General features: G+C 40.8%; 1 protein-coding gene across 3 annotated transcripts in view; it reads left to right on the top strand.

Moving 5' to 3' along the window:
- ptprt (protein tyrosine phosphatase receptor type T) overlaps positions 1 to 23,071 on the top strand; it is a 113,678-nt gene that overhangs the window by 75,347 nt on the left and 15,260 nt on the right. For 2 of the 3 annotated variants that reach the window (XM_037490876.2, XM_037490866.2), the window contains 9 exons: positions 3,025 to 3,054; positions 7,181 to 7,335; positions 8,162 to 8,242; positions 10,310 to 10,345; positions 13,066 to 13,161; positions 14,294 to 14,388; positions 18,016 to 18,103; positions 19,800 to 19,876; positions 21,409 to 21,445. In XM_037490876.2, the coding sequence (XP_037346773.2) occupies positions 3,025 to 3,054; positions 7,181 to 7,335; positions 8,162 to 8,242; positions 10,310 to 10,345; positions 13,066 to 13,161; positions 14,294 to 14,388; positions 18,016 to 18,103; positions 19,800 to 19,876; positions 21,409 to 21,445 (695 nt within the window). The remainder of the gene's footprint in view (positions 1 to 3,024; positions 3,055 to 7,180; positions 7,336 to 8,161; positions 8,243 to 10,309; positions 10,346 to 13,065; positions 13,162 to 14,293; positions 14,389 to 18,015; positions 18,104 to 19,799; positions 19,877 to 21,408; positions 21,446 to 23,071) is intronic. The other variant, XM_037490877.2, reaches the window with a different exon arrangement.

Below are 23,071 nucleotides of genomic sequence, written 5' to 3'. Positions count from 1 at the left end.
TCCAAATGTAAAGACAGAAAGTCAGAGAAACAAATGCCAGAAGCAGAATGGGCTTCTCTCCACAGACGGAGCAGGTTCGAATACATAATCTCATCTCACCATAAAACGATCTTGCAGGAATATTCAAAAATGAGAATGAGGCCAGCCGCCCCTTCAATCGAGAAAAGGTTCAATAATAAGCACATCTTAATGTGTCACGAATTGTGTATTGCTTAAATAAATTTAACAGAGGTGGGAGATTAAGCGGAAGATATGCAGTGATATTTGAGCCAATGAAATGTGACACTTCTGAAATACCTCCACCCACACAGCTCTGAGCTCAGAGATAATCCATCGGCTGGAAGGCGTCGCGTTGGAGTTGCTAACCTCTAATAAAGCTGCATTTAAAGCTCTCTGCTTTAAGCCCTGCAGCAAATCAAGACTTCTGTTGGTTTCTATTTCCATTCACTCTGCAGACATGTGTGGATTCACCTGATTTCGATAGGGCAGGAAGTTGAAGGTAACAGTGATGTCCTCACTCAGATAGCACATTAAATTAGATCATTATTAGTGGGTTTATTATGTTAACTGGTTCTGTTCCCAACCAGCTCGAGGGCTTCTAGTCACAAAGACTTTTTACTTCATGGTCAACATTCCAGCAGTTGTTACTCACTTTGTTCTTAATTACTAATATTCGCATGCAGATGACAACACAATGGAGGTGTTGATTCTAAAAAGAAACGTAATCATAAAACTAATACTTAAAGGAAGACTCCTTATGAAACTGTGGGAATCTGTTTTTGGAAGATATCATATTAAAAAGACACAGACATACAAACACACAAAAACATGCAGAAACACACACACCGACATGCCAGCAGAAGCTATTCTATGATCATACATTTCTTTTATCTTGGTTTTTGTGATCCGGATATTTATGAATTGGATCTTTCTTTCTCAGATAGCAGCTGATCTGCATCAGTGCTTAAATATGCAGTGTTTGTTGGCTCATAACTTTGTGAACACGTTATGGATATGCATAGAATTTGGCTTTGTCAGAATGTGGCTTTGATTGGTAGGTGCCTAAATAGGGGTGCTTAATTTTGGCAACATTTTTATATGATATTTTGGTACCTTTTTAGTTGTGTTTGGAGCTGGAGTTTCTCCAGGTGTGCAAGATTCTTATATTTGTGATGAATGCCTTTTATTCGCCAGTATGTGGTAAACTTGATCTCTCGGCTTTAAGAGGAGGTACGACTATGACAGTGTGAGTTACAGAGACGACAATTCTTTTTACTCTTCTTTATTTTTTCATATTTATATTAACTGAATCCTATGTCCAAGGTATTTATAATCTTTACAATTAAGTCAATTTAATTAATTAAATACATTTTTTAATAATAATAAAAAGTAAGAGTAAATAATAATAAAAAAATGCACTCAGTATTATCAATACTATTACTACTATTACCTTTAATGCAAATTATTATTGTATAGATAGAAATAACAATAATGATGATAACAACAGTAATAATCATGTGATCAAAACAAAGCATTATGCTTTCTGTAGTCCTGAAAACAACACACCCATATGCTTCCTTCCATGTATTCCTTTACCAACCTCTCATCTTCATCTTGAGCCTCTCTCATCTCATCTTCAATTCTTCTCATCTTCAACTCCTTCGATCTCATATTCTGCTCCTCTCACCTCATCATCCATTCATCTCATCTTCCGCTACTCTTGTCTTCATCGTCAACTCCTCTCATCTTCAGCTCATCTTATCTTCATTTTCTGCTCCTCTCATCTTCATCTTCTGTTCAACTCATCTTCAGCTGCTCTCATCTTTACCTTCTGGTGTTTATCATCTTCATCTTCTGCTCCTCTCTGTCATCGATCATCACACACCTTTCTGTGGCCACGCAGATGCCGATGGAGGCAATGTGCATTTGAACAATACTTTATTGTATTATGAATTAAACTTAAATATTCATTTATTTAATTCAATTCAACTAATTTTATTTTTGTATAGCCCAAAATCGCAAATTACAAATTAGCCTCAGAGGGCTTTACAGTCTGTACACATGCAACATCCTCTGTCCCCAAACCCTCACACCCTTCACCCAAAAAGTGAAAAACCCTTCAATGGGGAAAAAAGGGAAGAAACCAGGGTGAGAAGGTCAGAGGAGGATCCTTCTATCAGGATGGACAGACTGACATGGATGTCATGTGTACAGAATGAACAATGTAGAAGATGTACAATACATTCAACTCCTACAACAGAAATTATTTAAATAATTGCGAGTAGTAAGAAGCCAGGTGTACGGCAGGACCACAGCAGGGACAGACACCATCAGATAGAACCTCCATCAGATAGAACCTCCATCAGATAGAACCACAGAAGCTTCCATGGGGGGGAAGCACAACGACTTTAGGAAAGGGTAATGTTGGTTCAGGATGACAGTAATAGTAATATGATAAATAGTAATAATGATGATGATAGCAGTAGCAGGTATCAGCAGGGCCACGGCAGGAGTCAGGACCAGAGTCCAGACGGAACCACGATCTACGGAGACCAGCGAGGCGAGAAAGCAGAAATAACTCTGGGAAGAAGCTGAATTAGGGATGATAGTTTCAAGTCACTAGGAATCATTTGAGCTCATTGGAATAATATTCTCTGTTTTCAGCTCTTAAAGTGAACCAACAGGCCCAAAGTTTCAGTTTTTGGTGAAAAGATTTTAAAAACTGTTTAAGCCGTAAATCGTATTGTTGGAGATGACTGTAACATGGTCCATAGATTATGTTAGGAAAATGATCATAATAATCCTAATCTGATAAAAACAAGACTTTTTAATGCGTGTAAAAGCTATATGAAACCAATCCAGAGAGACAAAGTTGATAGACAGCATCAACTGTGGACACATTAAGAGAAGAATGAAGCTCATGACTTACACATAATTTCTCATTGAAACATGAACTAATCAAATGTGTTTGTCCTTCTTCTGGGTTTTGCTCTGTTGTCATCATCGGCCTCACCTCACCTTCAGAAGACATGCTTATTCCTACTCTTATTACCTGTAAGTAGAGACATCAGAAAGAAGTTGTTCCTCATGATAAGCTTTGATTTATGTCACATGTTGTCTTGTTTGTATCATTCTGGATCCAGAGAGAATTTGAGGAACTTTGTTTCTTGAACGTCCATAAGCCTGCAGACATCTTGTCCTCGTAGTGAGAGATACTTAGTAACTTTAGTACTGTTATTATTTATTACAACTTGTTAATAGTACTTTATTATGATAATACTACTGTTGAAACACTAGAGGCATCAACAATTGAAAGCCTTTTTAATAGATAAACAGACATAGGGGTAGAACTGTTATTTAGACTTCATTCTAATCATCTTTAAAAAGAACACCCTAAATATGTGTCTGAATGAAAAGAAAGTGATAATGAAAATCTCATTTTAATCCAAGACAAGATGTGAGTCACATGGCAAAGTATTAAAGTTATAGAAGAAATTCTGTTTAATGAACACTGTAGGTTTAATCCCTCTATTGCCCCGTTCACAAACTCACTCTCCATCAGGACGGGACCTTCTCAGCTTTGATGTTACAAGTAAACTTCACAGTCTGTTAGTGAAGGAGCATTTCCATAGGACAAGAGGAAAGGGGGGGCACAGGAGGAGCACAGGGTACACTTTTTACACTAAGTACACAAGGTTCACAGGGTACACTTTGTACACTAAGTACACAAGGTTCACAGGGTACACTTTGTACACTAAGTACACAAGGTTCACAGGGTACACTTTTTACACTAAGTACACAAGGTTCACAGGGTACACTTTGTACACTAAGTACACAAGGTTCACAGGGTACACTTTTTACACTAAGAACACAAGGTTCACAGGGTACACTTTGTACACTAAGTACACAAGGTTCACAGGGTACACTTTTTACACTAAGTACACAAGGTTCACAGGGTACACTTTGTACACTAAGTACACAAGGTTCACAGGGTACACCGGTAACAGAGAGTACACAGAGTTCACGGGGTGCATGGAGTGTACGGGGTACACAGGGTTTATGGGGTACACTGTGTATAAGGGTTTTAGGGGTTGACAAGGGTTTCCTGGCTACACAAGGAGGACAGGATTTGCATGGTACACACGGTACGTGGAGTACAACGTTTACACAAGGTACTGAGGGTACATGAGAAAGTACATGGGGTAGGTGAGTACACATGGTTCAAGGTGTTCACAAGGCACATGGAGTACATGGGGCATACAGGTTCTCTATCACATATGAACGCATTCACATTACAAAATAGTGAACTTTGATAATTAATAACACAGTAAGCTCTCACTCTTCTGTCTCTGAGAAGTAATGTTCACAGATCCACAGAAGAGCTTCAGCTACCTTGTGCTGCTCCAGGCTGAGTAATGAATTGGATAGAATTTGTCCAACAAGTAACAATTAGAAAGCACAAATTCTGCTTCAGGATTCCCCAGTAGTCCATCTGGAGTCTCTCAGGAATGCGTTAGCTTATAAGTAGAAGATCTTAGGGCATCGCTCAGCAGTGTCCCACTCACCAGCCCCTGGGAATGCTCTCCACGGCAGTGGGAGCGGTGGGTGAGCAGCATGTTAATGAAGTGCTGCTGTGACGTTCATTAAAGAGGGATTATGTCACGCCTTTTGCCGCTTACAATATGAATGAATTAGTCATTTAAATGAGTCCATCTCCAGAAGAAGTGGGAGAACACATTGTTCACTTCTGTGCAGACTCTGTTACCAGCATTCCACATCTACATTCCTTCTATCCTCTTCCCTCAACCTTCCCTCCTCACTTTTCATGTATCATACTCTCTCCTTAGCTCTTTGGCTTTTCTTTCATTTTTTGTCTACTGTCGACTTTGAGCCACTCTGAGATCCAATCACAGAGGAGCTGCGGTAAATTGGTGGAGGAGATGAAGGAGGTTCAATCAGAGGCTGATGGAGGGAAACTTTCATCACTCCTTCCTGCTGTTGTCCTCATGTCATTTGTCCTGCAACCCTCTAAAGCAGAGGAGGTGGAGCTGATGGATGGAGATGGATCTGTTCTTCTCAACAGCTCCGTCAGCTTGCTGAGATGTTCTTGGCTATATTAGTTGTAAATGTAGTCAAGGGCCAGTTGAACTTATCATGTGATCACACACACAGTATACTGTCAGCTAGTGGAGTGAAAATAGGCTTGAAAAGAGATGTTTCCTTCACATCTGAACTTTTGCTTGTTGCTTTCTGAGAAGAAGAGGGGTCTGCGTTGGTACACACGCACAGCTGGAGATTTGAGGGCCTCATGTATGCTTTTACAGGCGTATTTGTTTCACAACGTGCGAGGTATGTACATACAAGCCAAACTGAGGTAAAATTGCAGACCGCCTGTTGTAGTAACTGAAAAAAGAAAATTGCGTCAAAGTGGGAGTTTCCCATGAAGAGATATGAGGGGATGCGTAAAGTACCTAGTTATGTATTCCACGGGTATTTACAGAAACTGCCTGTGAAAGCGTGCCTTCGTTCTGTGGTGGAAATTCTCCACCTGTTGAAAGCAGGTGAAACGACAGCAGTAATCCGAGCCAGACGGCGACATAGGCCAAGGACACAAGCTGAAAGGATTTTTTGCCACAAGGATAACAGCTTTGTAGTTGATTTAAGCCCAAATCATTAAGCAGCCATGTGATATTACACTTACCAGGAGGAAATCAAAGATGACTCCCACTCAGTAAACACATTCCATTCCAGCAGTTGATAAACTCCTCGCTACATCACAATTATTATAGAATAATTTCAAACAGTCACAGCATCAGCAGTGGGAATATCGCAGTCTGCAAGTATCACGTTTTTCTGCAGCGGACTAGTCAACACATACGTTTCCCCACCACTAATGCCCGAATAACACATCAACTTTATTGTCTCTGAATTTTTGTTTTTACTGTTTTGACTTTGGCTGATCCATGATAGAAGAGAGAAGGAGGTCCATTCACTTTTACGTGTAATATATACATATATATATGTAGGATATATACAGTATAGTGGGCGGGGAAAGGCCCTCATCACTCGATGAACTGCAGGTTTTGTAAATTCAAGTAAATTCAGTAAACTGAAGTATCACAGCGCGTGCTTTCTGCAGGGCAGAGAAGTTCTTAGAGAAGCTTTTGAGGCTGCTTCGTGGTAGGTCAGTGAGAAACATGCCCACTCAGTGTGCACCGACTGCCAACACACACACACACACACACACACACATCCAAGGCCGCATGTCAGACTCCGAGCGAGATGGAGAATATGTTGGTCTATAAATGTATATTTATTTCAATCGCATGACTTTCTGCAATTAATCAGGATTACGCACATTGTCATGCATAGAATTCAATAATGAATTCAAAAATAGTGTTTTGCCATTTATTTAAAAAAGTACTGCTATACAAAAAAGGTGCTTTTTAACAGCAACATTTCCTTTAACAAGTAGCAGTTAAGATATTTCTTGTAAATCTCAATGTATACTTAATAAAGTAAATAAAAAAAGATGTTATCTGATATAGTATAATAGTTAATGTAATGTATCATAACATAAAGTAGTATAGTATGTATAGGATAGTATAATATAATGCAATACTATAGTATACTAAAAAATAGTAAAGAAGAATCATTAGGTGGAAGAGATCTTTAGGTTGGGATTACCTTTTTCCATCACATGTCATTTAGCTGACGCTTTTATCCAGAGTGACTTACAATAAGTGCATTTCAACCATAAGGAAACAAACCCAGCAGAACAAGAAACAAAGTGCAATTTCATATATAACAAAATATATATAGATATTTTATTCAAGTCGATTTACATTAGAAGTACAATTTAAGTGCCACAATCTGTTACTGTTTTTAGTCCAAGTATAGTCTGAAGAGGTGTGTCTTTAGTTAGATCTTTAAATAAAGATACTTTGGTGTCATTCCTAATTCTCCAATAGTTCACTTCATTGATATTTAAAGTGAGTAAAATTGGTTGTTGTAGAGAGATGAAGATCTATAAAACACATCCTCATCATGTTGCCATTGTGAATCGCTGCATGTTCAAATGTGTCCTGATGTGTGTGTGTGGGTTTGTGCATGTGTATTTACTTTATTTACTTTTTGTGTGTGTGAAGGCTCTTCTTATCTTTTCTTCTGACCACCACAGGAAGCTGGCGAAGAAGCAGAAGGAGACAACCAGCAGCTCCACCCAACAGAGGGAGATGGGTCCGGTGACCACGGCTGATAAGAGCACCACTAAAGTCAGCACCCTCCACAAAGACGACCCGTTCTCCACCTCCAACCAGGAACTCAACGGATTCAGTAAGTTGGCTCCTGTGAAGGTTCCACCTGAACCTACTCACAATCTCCAAGGTCCTTAACGTGGAGTCAGCAACAAAGTGTAGAGCTGTGGTACTAAACGAGTTCTTCTGTCGTGTTCTCTACTAGAGAGAAGGGGTGTGGGGGTGTTCATTTTGACATGTTTATGATATTTACGTTCTCGGCCATGATTGTTACTTCTTATATATTTGGTGTGTCTTCAGCTGCACTCTTCTGTAATTTAGCCTGTATTATGTGTGTGTGTGTGTGTATGTTTGGCTGTGTGTGTGTGTGTGTGTGTGTATGTTTGGCTGTGTGTGTGTGTGTGTGTGTATGTCTGTAGGTGTGTGAGTGTGTGGTTGGGGGGGCCATTATAAATGTCGTGTTGTATTTGGAAGCCGTACACTAAGGCTGTGATGTTTAAATACTTCCTGCTTTAAAGAAAAGAGCTATATTTCTTCTTGTATCACTTAAACTACAACTTTAACTAAATGAAATAGCACGTTTTGAAAATAATGATTATGGGTATCAAATCAAATGTAAAAACAAAACTCTTTGCCACTGGCACTTTTTTATCTAAATGGTTATGGAAGAACACTGTTTTTTGTCTTTTTATGGTTTATTTAGTGATGACCAATTGGTTGATTCTTATTTTTATTCCTATTATTTTGTTTCCTCTCTCTATGATTCTTCTCTCTGCTCCTCACCTCCTGCTTCCTCTTTATTTCACCTTTTCCGTCTCTCTCCTTTCTTCTCCTCTCCACTGTCACCTTCTTCTTCTGTGTCCCTATTTCTACATGCACTCCCTTTCTAATCCTTCCCCCCCCAGCGGCTCCTTCTCCCTGCTCCTTCTCTGTGCAGGGCAGCAAGACGCTGCAGAGCAAATCCCTGCTCAACTCCTATTACTCAGGTACCCAGACACACACAGACACACAAACACACTAGAAGCTAACCAGTGTTGTGCCTGAACGCGTTCATAACGTGAACTGAACGTACTCTATTAATGATGAACGTCACTGTGAACTCCTTCATTCTGGTGACTGAACGGCGCGTTCTTTCAGGTTAACGTCGTTCAAAAGGGCGCCAGATTTCTATAGAAAACACACCGTAAACGCGCCTTAATAAGTAGCGGAAAAAAACGCCCGATCTGGCAACACAGCGTCGCAGCGCGCATGCGTCATCAAAAAAAGAAATGCATAGAGGCGACAGCTGCGTGTAGCAAAGAGACGGCGTATAATCATTTAAATGAGTTTTATGAAGTTACTGACAAGGTCGGTGAGGATGGGAGGAATCTGACCTTTCTTTGCAAACATGTGCACCTTAATGATAACTGTCGTGTTTTTATTCCTTATTTAAAAAAGAGCATTCAAGCAGCATGTGTTTGAGGATGTACTGTAGGGGTGAACGCTGCAGCTGCTGCTAGTGTGGAGTGAATGGACAGCAACATTAAAGCAACAATGTCCCCTCAATGCCAATGTGAACCCTGGTTGGATGAGGATTCAAAATTGGATATGAAGATTAAATCTGATGCATAGCTTCAGTGTTAAAACTGATCAAATAATTGCTGTCTGTGGTTCTAAATGTGGTTCTCAGCAACATATGGAAAAAAAGAACTGAACTAGTTCATTTTTTGAAACTGTGAACTTAGTTCAAATATTTTGAATTTTGAACTATGAACTGAACTAGTTCATTTTAAAATTTGTGAACTGAACTTTGAACTAGTTCATGTAGAAAGTGAACTTTCCCAACACTGAAGCTAACACGAGTCCTGCAGCTCTTATTGAAACGGAACAAAATTTCCTTTCAATCAAAGTAAAAAGAAGTTCCTGTAATGGTCAAATTAAATGATGATGATGAAGTATTAGTGGGAGTAGGAGTATACTACTAGCCAGGCACATGCACAGATAGACCCCTAGTGGTGCTCCTTCTGCAGGAGAAATAGGTTTTCTTCATTCATCAATATTTAGGAATTTAAATGACTCTCTATTATCAATTCTCCCTGAATGTGTTTTGATATCTGGCATTTATTAGTTTTCGTGAGAATTTCGGCCCAACATTATCCGCGGAATTACAATGCAACCGTTTGGCCCGTTTGTGTAATCCGACGTTGTTTAGTGATAAATGAACAACATTAGAGCAGCTAAACACATTACGTTGCAACTGGTCCGAAGTTTCCCGAAAAAAAAACCCTCATGACATTTGTCATGTTTAATGAGGAGAAAGATACTGGCAGGAAGACAGACAAGAGAATTTAAAGGCCGTTTTGTTGTTCTACTAATTAGACAAGTTCACTAGTTTTGTTTAATTTGATTCAATTATTGAAATAAAAGGTGGGTCTGAAGTTGAGCTACATGACAGCCTGGTGAGGTATTTTGTGGTATATTATTAGTGTTATTATTATTATGCTTCATCTCTGTCAGAAAACAGAAAAAAATGTCTGTGTTCTCAGCTTTATAGAGATTATGTAAGTCACGATTCTTATGCACAACATTGATCTCATTAAAACAAATAGCAGCATAATGCCAGAAGCACAGGGAGCTGCAGCAGAGCGACTGTTAGTTGTCATTTTAGATTTTAGCTCGGTGATGATCGCCAAAAAACGACTGGAAACTCTGCAAGTGACAGATTTGCAATGCAAGCTTAAGAAAGCGCTTTAGGGCACCTTTTAGCTAAAAGGACAATTCAGGTGGACGTCATGAGCGATGTGAATGGATGAGATGGTGCGAGATCTTGCAAGGTGACACAAACGCACAAATAACGCCTAACCACCCAAAATGTCTGTGCATAATGCCTGCCACTAGCAGTAGCATAATACCTCTAACATCATCAAAATATTGCTTTAACCAGTGCATGAGTACTTAGTCTTCAATGGCTCGTTGTCAGGCATAAGCATTTGTTCATTGTGGAGGTTATTAGTCAAACAGAGATCTAACTTCACGTGACTCTCGGTCATCCCTGTTGTGGATGTTGTGTGCAGTCTCCAAGGAGCCGGTTCCAGCAACAACCTCCATTGGTGAGTCACAGCGCTTCTTATATCTTCATATGTGCTTTTCATTCATGCCTGACTTTTATGTAACAAATCCCAACACAGCTGTTTCCTGTTTGTTTGTGTGTGAGTCCCACTGCTGTCTAAACTCACAATATTGTGGCATTTACAATGTGCACATGCACGTAAGTGGTGCAGTGGGAATCCCGATACTCCCTATCTGATCGTAAATGTTTTGTGGTCATCATTTTCCATTGCGCCAATAGCTTGTACACAGAGCCCCTTTTACACGTCCTTATTAATTTCATCTGAGGCGACCTTTATAGCACTTAATAAAGGGACAGAAGGCATTTCCTTTCCAAGTGACAATCCAGCATGCATACACGTTCCAATTCCCTCAGCCTTTTGGAGAAGAATCATGGTGCCAGGGAGGTTGCTGTTACTGTAATAGCTTGAAGAAAGAGGTAAAGTTATCCAGATGGCAGTGACCCAAAGAAAGACCCAGAGAAGGAACTCTGCTTAATCCAGAACAGCAATGCATCAGTGCAGATCTTCCTTTCTTAACTCAGGTGTTTCTCTGCCATTGAAATGGTAATTCATTCACACATACACACATACAGCCACTATAATTATTTTGGGTCATTTATTAATATAGCACAAGGGAATTCTAAGTGCATTACTGTATATACAACCATTAAAATCACACGCAAAAAAGAATATTTAGAAACAATTAAAAACAGCTCATCTAACAAGAATAGAAGTAGCAAAAAAGTACCCTCTTCATCCTTTAATAAGGATTCATGAAAGGCGGCAGCAAACAGAAAAGTCTTTGGTCTTCAGACTGAAAATATTGTCTCAGCCGACCTGCAGCTTTTTGGAAGTTTGTTATAGATGTGCGGAGTGGACAAACCAACAACTTCTCCATGTTTAGTTCTGACTCTTGGGACAGAAAGGAGACCTGTCCTAGGCCACCTGAGGGAGTTGGCATGGTTTGTAAGGATGCAGCAGTTTAGACAATTATTATGGCCCTAAACCATTCAGGGCTATAAAGCAACAGCAGAAATGTGTAATGTGTATCACAGTGTAAAGACCTCAGATCTGGAGTGATGTGATCCACTTTCTTGGTCTTCGTGAAGACTCCAGCTGCAGCGTTTGGATTGACTGACATTTCAAAGAGACCAGTTAGCACAGTTAGTCCACTGATTAATGCATGGAAAAAGTTTTCCAAATCCTTTTGAGACATGTCCTTGAATTGCCAATATATTCATCAGGTCTGCTTATGGTCTTCAAAATCAGTGATATTTGAATAAGTGGTATCATTAATGTAAACGTAAGGTCAATTTAAATCCACTGGATAAGATAGATAATATAAAATTCAAATCAAGTCAAATGACGGTTGCAATGCGAATATGTCCTTCAGAATGATACACGACTCCATTGCCATTTAATGGAGGCCAAATGGAGCAATGGGAAAGAAAGAAGATTACTTTATCAATTCACCAGAACCTTTGACCTCTAGCAGGTTGATAATTTAGAAACACATGTTGACTGAAGTGAAGAGTTAATACTTTAATACGCAGTCAGTCAAGTCAGCCATTACTAAGGCTTCCACCTGTCACCTGGTGGAAGGAGGGAACCTTACATACAGCAGACTACCAAGCATGAAGGACTGCTTTAGCACACAAACATACATATATAGATACACACACACACACATACACACACACTATCAGTGCATCTCTCATACACACAGTGACCGCTCTCGATATGTGTTCGTCTCACACACACAAACATACACACACACACACAAACACACACACACACTCACACACACACACACACACACACTCTCAGTAAATCTCCCATTAGCATTGAGATGTCTTCATCATCCTCAGTGTTGTGGAGCTGCTGCGGCTCCATTTCATGCTTGGCTTAATGCATATTTAACCTTGGCGTGACTTCACACACACACACACACACACACCCACACTCACAATTATAGACTAAACTCCACACACTTGATAGGTATGATACTGCACATTGTCCTGCATCAGTGCAGAAGACCACACGCACGGACACACACAGACACACTCACATTCACTTATGGATGGAGTCAAACACACACATATGAACTTGGAGGCCGCTCCCAGGGGTCTCTGAGATAAAGACTGTGTGTGTCTGATGATTAAAGTCTGAAATATTTAGTGTGTTCATTCTTTTTCCAGGTGTTTTCTACATAGAGTTGTGTCATGGTCATGTCTCTGTAAAGCTAAGAACATCCTTAATGTCTGCAGGGAAGAGAGTAGAGAAAGAACATTCTTTGAAAGAGAAAGAAGGGAAACATCCTTATCTTGGCTTATTTTATCTGTTATCTTGCCATCATAGTTCTTACCCAGAGCGTAATGATATTGTGTAGTATTAGGTGTTCATCCATCATTCCTTCATCTGTCCCTCGATCTACCCACATATACTCATCCAATTGATCTGTCCTTCCGCATTAGAGGAAAGATGTTGTAATTACCTTGTGTAACGCCCGGCCTAACAATCAGCGCTCAGGGAGTTAACTCGCTTAACTGACCACTCTTAAAATGCGTCCCACGGTCCCATGGTCTCTTACCAATGTGTGTCTATAAAGTCCACAGTGTGTGTGTGTGTGCTGCAGTCACACTGCAGTTGTGTGTGTGGGGGTTGTCATGGACAGGACATCTGTTGTCATGGTAACACCATCTTCTCTGTCATACCATCAGCAGACAGTAGTCAGCCGTCACTCGCCCAGCCCTCTCTCACCCTGCAAAGTTTTCCATATGGAGGCTGTGAGTCTGTGGAGCTCTCCTACCAGAGTGGTATGTAAATATGCAAAATTTCTGTGGCTTAGCTAGTCAGTTAACCAGTCAGCTAATATGTTATCTGGATAAATAGCCAACTAGTCTCTGAATCAAAGTTGTGTTTTTCCATCTATATCTTGCAAGCGATAGAAGTTGCAACAGCTTCAACGTGTAAAGCAGTGGCAAGCTTCTTAACAATTGAGAGCATTACAGGTATATTTATACATACAAAGGGATAAGGCCTGTGTTTTATTTTTTTAACAAGAAGAACACAGGCACCGAGGCCCCAGGCCTGAGGGAGTAAGGTATGTAGGTAGAATACACACCTGATCAGATAAAGGAGCCTTCATGGACACCTCTGTCCTGGTCCTTTATCTCAGGGTCTAGGACCAGAAACATGAACACGTTCTCCTTCCTCCACGCAGCTATGTTATGCATAGACTAATCAGATCAAAGGGGAGAGGTGTCCCCACTGACCAGGTGCCATGGAACTTTTCCCCTATTAAACTCATGATGAGCTTTAGGCATTTAAATTAAAAAAGCATTATGGAATACTTATATTTTACCATTACATTAGTCTGAGAATTAGCTAGTTAACTTTTAAGTTAGTTATTTATTTATTCAGCTAGTTTGTTAGCTGATTTGTTAGTCAGCCAGTCAACTAGTTAGGATTGACTGAAGTTGGGGTATTTCAGTTGCTTCATTTGTTAGCCGATCATCTAGTCAACCATGTAGAAAGTTATCAATTTAGTTTTTCCTTGATTAGTCAGCTACACGGTTTAAGCTAATTTTACCGTATCCTGATGATCTCCCAACATGGACCTGAAGTCCTTTTTTTACTTTAGAAAAGTAATCACTCAGTTTAAAGCAGTTAATTTGTTCCCAAACTAAAGGCTGTAGATTATTTTCACAAATACAGCTCATATTTTGAAATTTGTAGGAAAATACACAAGAGTGACAAAACCTTTTCATTGTATAATATTTCATGTGCTTGATCCATTTATTTATTTACTATGTTAGCTAATAATAGAGCATATATATATTAAGAACTGATCAGAGATCAATATAAGATCTTTCCATTAATCTCTACCTGCCACAAAGTCATTTTATCTATACTGGTTTTAATATTTATCTCTTTCTGTTTCTGCAGGTCAATTCCAGCCAGCTATTCGAGTGGCAGACCTCCTCCAACACATCACCCAGATGAAATGTGGCCAGGGCTATGGCTTCAAGGAGGAATACGAGGTGATTAAACAAACAGATATACAAAGAGGGAAAGTTACAGGGATAATAAGTGAGAGAGATACAATAGTCAAGGCGAGAGATGACGAGCCTGAATCAGGACCTGCGCCACCTTCTGAGTGAGTAGGGGTCGTATTCTCCTGTTGTTGTAGAGCATGTACCAACAGGATCATGTTGTCGTTGTAATGTTCGGAGTCAGAGAGAGTTGGCTCTCAAGTGTCACACCAAGGCGCCTAGCAGTCAAAGCCGGCGTTAACACAAATTATTTGGGTTTCATCGGCATCGCTGAGGTAGGAGAAGCCATGCTAGGGAATTACAGAGCCGAGAGAATTGGTGTAGCTAGAGAAGAGGAAGGGATCCGAGACGAAACCCTGAGGAACTCCAGTAGTAAGAAGACAAGGTTCCGACACATATCCTCTACAAGTTACCCGGTAGGTGCGGCCATCAAGGTTGGATGAGAGAAGGGAGAGAGCAGAGCCTGAGACACCAAGTTCCTGAAGGGAGGGAATAAGGATCTGATGGTTTACTGTGTCAAATGCAGCAGAACGGTCCACAAGGATGAGGACAGAGGAGAGAGAGGTGGCTCTGGTAGTGTGGAGCTGCTCTGAGACAGCAAGGAGAACGGTCTCTGTGGAATGGCCCGCCTTGAAGTCTGACTGGTGGGGGTCAAGGAGGTTGTTACGGTGCAGATAGGAGAATCTCCCTTTCATAGGGCAAATGCTTTGTTTCCCTCCTTTTCTTACGTACTTACCTTCTTTTCCTATTTTCCTATCCTTGTTCCTTTTATCCCATGTGTTTGCTCTCTTATTCCCTTCCCCCCTCTGCTAGTGCTGTTTGTTTGGGGCACAGTTTAAAATTAACAGACATTTCTGTAATCATTCTTTGTCATGTGATGTGACTTTCAGTCAAGCCTAACAAAGTAGTTTTTGTAAAACTTCTTGGGCGTGAGCTTGCGTCCAGTTTGGTCAATTTTTGACCATTTCCTGGAAAATCTCAAATGTTATTACTCCAAGAAACATTGATATTTCTAGCTAGACATTTTTATTTATGATGCTAGTGTAGGCCTATAAGTATTCCCATGCAGTGATTTCGAAAAAGTATAGTGCCACCTATTGGCTTAGGTCAATGAAAAATATTGAAACTGGAGAGAAATGGCCCACTTGATAAAAGCAAAGCTACGACAGCCACGTGGTCATCCTCCCTGTGTAGATAAAAGTCTAATATTTCTTGATGGAGCAAAAGTGGTGTGATTAGCTGTCGTCCTTTGCCTTTACTGAACGAAGGTTGCAGGTCTTTTGCAGCTCCGCAACAGCCTGGTGTTGGTGGATTCCGTTTATGAAACCACAGACTCAGGTTTGAATACCAGCGCCAAGAGTGATTTATTTTGTCTTTTTATTCTCTTTATGACCCGCGTGTCCCGCTGCCCCCCCGACATGCAAGAAGAGGCGAAGGCCCGTTGATCGCTGCTCACAGCTTTAATCAATATTTTGTGATACCAAGTCACCATGTCTTTGGGCAAATTCCCTCTGTGCTGCCATAGATTATGTTTTCATTTGAGTTTATCCCAATGATTTTTGAATGAGGTTTTATGGGAGAGAAAGAGAATGGAGCTTGTCACTGAAAGCTGATGAAGAAAGATGTTCCTCAGGACACACACACTTCATACAGACTACTTATAAATAAAGGATTCATTTCTCCCTGGCAGGAGAATTTTGGTGTGTGTTCATGTGTGTTTGTGCCCACCACCTTCTGTCCCTCATGTCTGTGATTTGACCTTTAGTGTAGAAGCCCATTAACACCATTAGCATGCTGTCAGCATGCCACTCCCCTCTGGGACTACTTCTTCTGCTTTAAAGTGTTGTTCAGGTTAACTACTGTGACCACTGCTTATTGACTGTGATAAACAAACAAGCAGCAATGCTAACGTGTTTGACTGTAGCTTGTATACTGTATGTTGCAAGCATACATGAGGAGAGAAAATTATGAGGACTAAGCAATGCTATACAACATATGCTTAGGCACAGTTTTCTGTGTGTGATAGGATCAGAGTGTCACCCCTTTAAAATAAGTTTTCATCACTTTAAGGTTAGCCAACTAAAGCCATATCTGAGACTTCCCCAGAGTATAAAAACTATAATGTTTGATGCACACTGATGTTCAGCTGTTTCTTGCTGAACATCCAGATGCCCAAAATCTAGTTGTCCATACAAGACATTTGAAAATAATTCATTATTACAGGAGGTAAAGCTATCCTACTCCCTGTTTCTTATGAGGCTTGGTATGTTTCAACTGCTCCGTCCACCTCATCTGGGCTTTGTATATTTATGTAGAACCTCCATAATCCACAATCAGAGAACAGACCAGTAGTTGTATTACCCCTGTGTTCTTTCTTTATTCCAGGTTCAGCCAACGCACATCTTATGCAACTGAACACACACAGACACACCGAAACACTCACCCACTCTGACACATGCATGCATAACCCTCCTATAGAAATCTCCTACCTAACAATTGTAGGTAGGAGATTTCTATATATATATAAATGTATATAGAAGGTAGGACAGCACACTCACAAACACACTCAGTCACACACACTAGTATAACAAAAAATGCTCTCTAGCTGAAAAACACACAACTAAACTGGTCGCTCCATCGAGGAGAAAATTGATTCCTCTTAAGTGGAATACAGTCTTGTGTGTGTGTGTGTGTTTGCATGATTGTGCGATATCCTCCAGTGTCCTATGATGGTGGTTCTGAAATATCCAATATGGCGAGCTTTGAGAGTTGGTAGCAAACACACACACACGCACTGTTATTTATACATGGTGCATGTAGTGTTTTATAATTCTCACACAACACGCTTAGAGCTACCTTTGTGGAGAAGAGACTGAAGCGTAAACTAGAGGGTCATTCTGTCTCCTCTCACACAACAAAGGCACCGTGACTTATCTCTGGCTACTCTGCGTAAAGACACTCTTCATTTCCACTATTCTTGTTGTGAAAATTACACAAACTTCTGCACCACAAATGCCATTGTGTTTGGATCCATGGCATCCGTCATCCGTCGCCACACACAGCTTGGTGAATTTCACCGACTCCTCCAGGAACTGCGTATGGACAACTGCCTCCTCCAGCGCTACTTCAGACTAACCAGTAGCCAGTTTGATGACCCCACTATCCCTCGATTGGACACCCACTGACTTACATGCAGTCAGTCTCAGCTGTGGCAGAGTGGCAGTTTCATTTTCATGCGTTGGCAGCAGGATGACGATAACAAGCAGAGCATTTCAACACTGATTGGCTTTCACCGATTTATTTGCTTCGCTCCACTCACGTCTTCACGTCTTTCGCGCTGCCTCTCTTGCATCATTTGCTCCGCCCATTGAAAATCCACAACCATTCACGTCTGTGCATTGACTTTGCACGGAATCTTTTGTTTTGGTGTGAACGTACTACTAGACTTTTGATTCCCTCATACGTGTTTTCAAAGTAGGATCATATGTAACCTGGCTGCAAGTTCTGATTAGGGTTAGGGTTGGGGCTGGGGACCCTAACCCCCTAACAGCTGGCCTCATTAATATTCATTTTTCTTTCTTCTGTCTACCCAAGTGCATATTTCTGTGTGTTCAGGCCCTGGCGGAGGGACAGACAGCCCCCTGGGAAACAGCCAAGAAAGACGAGAATCGCAACAAGAATCGCTATGGCAACATCATCGCCTGTGAGTACTGCAATAACAATGATGGAGTTCTCATGGAGTACTTTCAGCTGAATATGATTATGGTTTGACCTACTCTCAGTGTGGACTTGAGCTGGTTTGGTAAATCGTGGTGTGGTTTAGGTTAGTCTGGGTCGGTGTGGTTGTCACCATTTATTTTACTTTAGCTGGTATAAAGTTCTCACATGCATTTGATTTACTGAGAAAATACAAAATCGAGGTCCAACCAGTGCTTGTATAAAAACATGCTTAGGCACCAGGAGCGCTGGGTAAAAACACCGTCCTTCAACTGAAGCAAACAGGTCCAAACAAGCTGTTGGTAATTATCTCTGAGGCAGGAGTGTCCTTCAGCAGGAATGTCTTCAGCCACTGTGTTGGAGTAATTGTCCATCTACAGAGGGATTCCATTCAATCCTTCCTGATGATCAGTGTGTATGTTTGTGTCATGTTTATGCTCCAATATTGAGTGAACTACTAGCGTGTGTTAAAGTATTTTTGTTTGTGTTTTTCTTTTGTGTGCCTGTTATCTTACACAAGACCTCCATTAGGAATACAAGAAGCAAAATGTTTGGTCAAAATACAAATAAGTATGTGTATCAATGCCATTAACAGCACATGCGCTCACGTTGTACAACTCGTGTGTGTGTGTCCTTACCTAGGGTTTAGATGTTATTGCAAACACACTCCACCAACCTGGGGCTTCAAAATGAAACATTGCACTGAGAGGAAATAGCCTGTCAAGAACTTGATACCCGACAGGAATTATGATGAATTTGCTATTAGTATAAATCCTTTAATTACAGGGTCCTGCTAATGGAAAATGTCCATCTTGCTTGCTGCGATTGTACAAAGTCCCATTTTCCTGAGAAAATACTTGAGGGGAGATAAGGATAAATGTGGAGGGAATGAGTGACTGTCTCTAAATGTAAATGTGTGTACAAGACTGCTCTGTCTTTATCAGGCGTGTTTAAAATGAAGGACAATTTAATGCTGGCCCTATAAGAGCTGAAAGCACAAAACAACCTATGAACAAGCTGATAGGATCCACTACAAACACTATAGTCCAACATTTTATTTTTCACTCATAGTAATGACTCACACCCGCACGCACAGACACACACACACACACACACAAACACACACTATTAAAGCCACTAATGCCTGCAGCTGACGGTAGCGAGTTGCTGAGCTCCGTAGGGAGTTAACTGATTAAATATATCTGTGACAGACTCAATCCCTACTTAGTGGATTCTGGAGTAGGAGCACTAGGAGACGAGAGGAGGGAGGGAGCGGGGAGAGGACATGAGGCTGAAGGAGATAAGAGAGGAGAGAAGTTATGAGGCTGAAGGAGGTGAAAGAGGAGAGGAGGCTGAAGGAGGTAAGTGAAGACGAGTTAAAAGAAACCATTTTTGGTAAGAGACAGGACCCATTCTTTATTCTCCAGGGACAAGACTTTTCTTCACCACTGACAAAGTGTTGTCATGATTTATGATGTGCTCGACAACAGACTGCTGGGTAGGTATATCTGGGTAATTTATATAGGTTGATCAATCAACAGCTGCAGTCAAACTTTATTTCTGGTTCTGGCTCTTCCTCACTTTGAGTGTACTCGCTCTCCCAACCGGTCAGTTAGCTACTCCGATCTGTGGGTAAATGTAACTTTAGGCCTGTTGTATTTTTGTGCTATCTGACCCCACAGACGATCACACCAAAGTCCGACTGCACCTGCTGGATGGAGACCCCCACTCTGACTACATCAACGCTAATTATATTGACGTGAGTTGACACAAACAGACACACACACACAGAACAACCGATTTGTTCTTTAGTGTGGTTGACTTGTGACGGACTAGTATTATTTGCCTGTCCATAACCTTGACCATCACAACTGCATCATTTAAACAAACTTTAAGTACATGTAAATTATCTAAATTCTAACAGTATTCCTTAAACAAAGTTCATAGGAAGTAGCTGAAACACCCCAGAGAGAATCTTCTCTCTTTGCTCACAAGTAAAAGTGTTGGTATCAGTGACAATACATATTTTTTAGATAATATCAACAGGAAGGAATACATATGAACAAACATACAACCATCCATCCAACAAAACAACCATCTATAAAAAACATCCGTTCATTGAGTCATTAAATATATGCACAGATATAAAGGGGGTTAATAATGTGTTGGAGAGTACTCGCTCTTCATCCATCCTGTTGCTAGACAATTATGTTCCCTTCTACTATGCTAATATTCTGCTGATTCTGAACAGGCTGAACTTGGTGCTACACTTCTTAGAGAAGTAGAGGTGCTGGAAAAGGAGATAGAACACATTAAAGAAGGATGGAAGAAAACAACTTGGGGCAGAGAAGGAAGAGTAGAAACTTAGAGATGTATTGTCGTTAAATACATTCATCCATATAGCCCAATATTACAAATGTACCTTAGCGGTCTTTGCAATCTTTAGAGCATTTAACATGTTCTGTCAATGTAGCATCTCATTGGGAAATGAAAGAAAAAGAAGAATCTCCAGGAATCAGGAATCGTTTATTGCCGGAATATGTCAGACATACATGGAATTTGACTTGGATTTGACAGGGATAATTAGTCAGGAGGGATCACTCCCATAGGGTGGACAGAAGTACAATATATGTTGTGTGCAGAACTAAAAGATTAAAATAACAAAAAATCCATGAATCCAAAATTAAAATCATATAATTAGAGTAATAGAAGTCTAATAGATTGGGACTGATGACAATGATAGCAAAGCCACCAAGAAAACAGCAGCAGGGACGACCACGGCAGGTAAAACCCCATCAATAGAAACCTGTGAGGAGAGACACAAAGACATCAAGGAAAAGTACAATCTAGTAACAAGCATAAATGGGACATGCTTATAAATAAAAGGAATCTTCATCTTATTGGACAAAGTCCTGCAGCAGTCTAGCTCTAAACTAGCATAAGCCGCCGACTCAAGCACAAAAATACTTTAATTACCAAATGTTAAAAAGCTTGGGGGCAAACCTCGGAACAGGAACACACCAACATGGGAAAGACAGACAATGAAACGACAATAGACATACAAGGTTTAAATACACTAGGAAGATGCAGGTGATAGGACACAGGTGAAAACACTCAGGGGCACAGGGGGTAACAGGGCAGGAAGTGAAGCTAACCCAGGTACAACGAGGCAGGAAACTACAAAACAAACCCACACCATGACAAAGGAAACCCTAAATGGAATTCTAAGCCAGCTCTAATTTCAAACCTGAGCCAGCCCTCAGATTCTGTGACTTTATCGCTGTCTTACAGGGTTACCACAGACCCAGACATTACATCGCCACACAAGGTGAGTAAACAGACAGAAGGAGTTTGTGTTATTCTACTTTTGTGTCTTTGTGTGTATACGTGTTCCCATTTGTGGCACCTGCTTGGTAAATGTCTAAACAACAGTATAAAATCCCTATGACCCCATTATCTAAACCCTCGATAGTGGCTAAGTGCATGTGTGCACGCACAATCATGTATGTGCTGCTGTAAGTCTGTTAGGTCACTGCTGATGTACTTTAACATCACGCCAGCGTGAACATGTTCTCACATCCATCGCATTTCTTGTAAACAGTGAGTCAGCGGCTCTTGAATTCTAACCCAATAAAACAGAGGAACCTTCAGTGTCTGAGTGACATACCCAGCTTTCAGCTCACTACAATAGTAATAAACAGTTTATGTTAACTTTACTAATCCTAATGTTATCGATTCACAACTAACCCAAACAGAATGTGATACACCGTGCATGTATGCAGTTTAAACACACAAGGCATATCGGACATGTCCAAGATTTAGGATTAAAATGAAATAATGATACAAAGTGTCCAATAGTGATACTTTCACAGAGTGATATGTGAAGCATTACAGTGTGTCTCACAGTGACAGTGGAATGACGGTGTGTTCATGAATACTCAGGCAGAGTGCATGTGCTCTTAATTGTACTCTTTATATAGTATATATATATATATATATATATATATAAACACACACACTAGTAGAGCAGTTGTAAAAACTACTCATGCGTTTGGTAGGGTCCTGGGTCTCTCAAAATGTCATTATTTTTTGGCTACCCCAAATAGTTTTGCTCCAGGAAGCATTTGTTTGAGGTGTGGATTTTGTCTAAATCTCTTCGCTCTCTTCGCTGTGAGCTCATTAGCGACCAGCTGTTGATCGATGGCCATAAAGACGTAGCTCAGGGACGTGTAGGTTTAACCGTGTTTAGCTAACCGTACATGGACGTGCGTGTCGTGAGTTGGGACGGAGACCCGGACGAGCAGACCGTAAGTAATGTGTCGGCTGGACCGTAAGATATTTCAAACATGTGAGAGCGATAAGTGCTAGAGTGCTAGCTAGCTAAACTGCTAACGAGGCTGGAGACTTAAACCGGGGGCGTGACGTTGTTCCTTCGGTGTTGTCATTAAGCTGCAGACACGTGAGTTTATTTTCTTACGCGAATGACAGAAGTCTTTTGATTCTTTTCATTTGGTCTTTATTTTACGCAACAAAGCGTCAACTTAATATACTATTAATAACCTTCATCGGACCGCAAGAAGGTCCGTCGGTTAATAAGCACGTCAAAAGTTACGGTGGACCAGCCGGGGTTAGGGGGGGAGGAGGGGGTTCGCTGGTGGGCGAAACTGCGCACTGAGGAGTGAACAATTGTAATCGAGATGGGGGCTGTAGTATTTGTGTGTGTCCACTGACATTTAATTGTGCAAGTGAAACACGTAGTACTTGTATTAGTCATTGGCGCTATATGCGTCCATCTTTATTTCACACAACCGCGCACCTCTATGACATCATCAAAACATGACGGTTAACTTATCCGGAAGTATCCAGGGGCGTTTTTGATGGGACCGCCACGAAGCTCTCAGTAATTTCTACACTATTTGCAAACTTTGAGGCACTCGCCAACCATGCAAAATGT

Source organism: Pungitius pungitius, chromosome 8, assembly GCF_949316345.1.
Source record: "Pungitius pungitius chromosome 8, fPunPun2.1, whole genome shotgun sequence".
Classification (NCBI taxonomy): Eukaryota; Metazoa; Chordata; class Actinopteri; order Perciformes; family Gasterosteidae; genus Pungitius; species Pungitius pungitius.
Note: the sequence above shows the minus strand (reverse complement) of the source record. Positions and strands in the feature narration are given on the sequence as shown.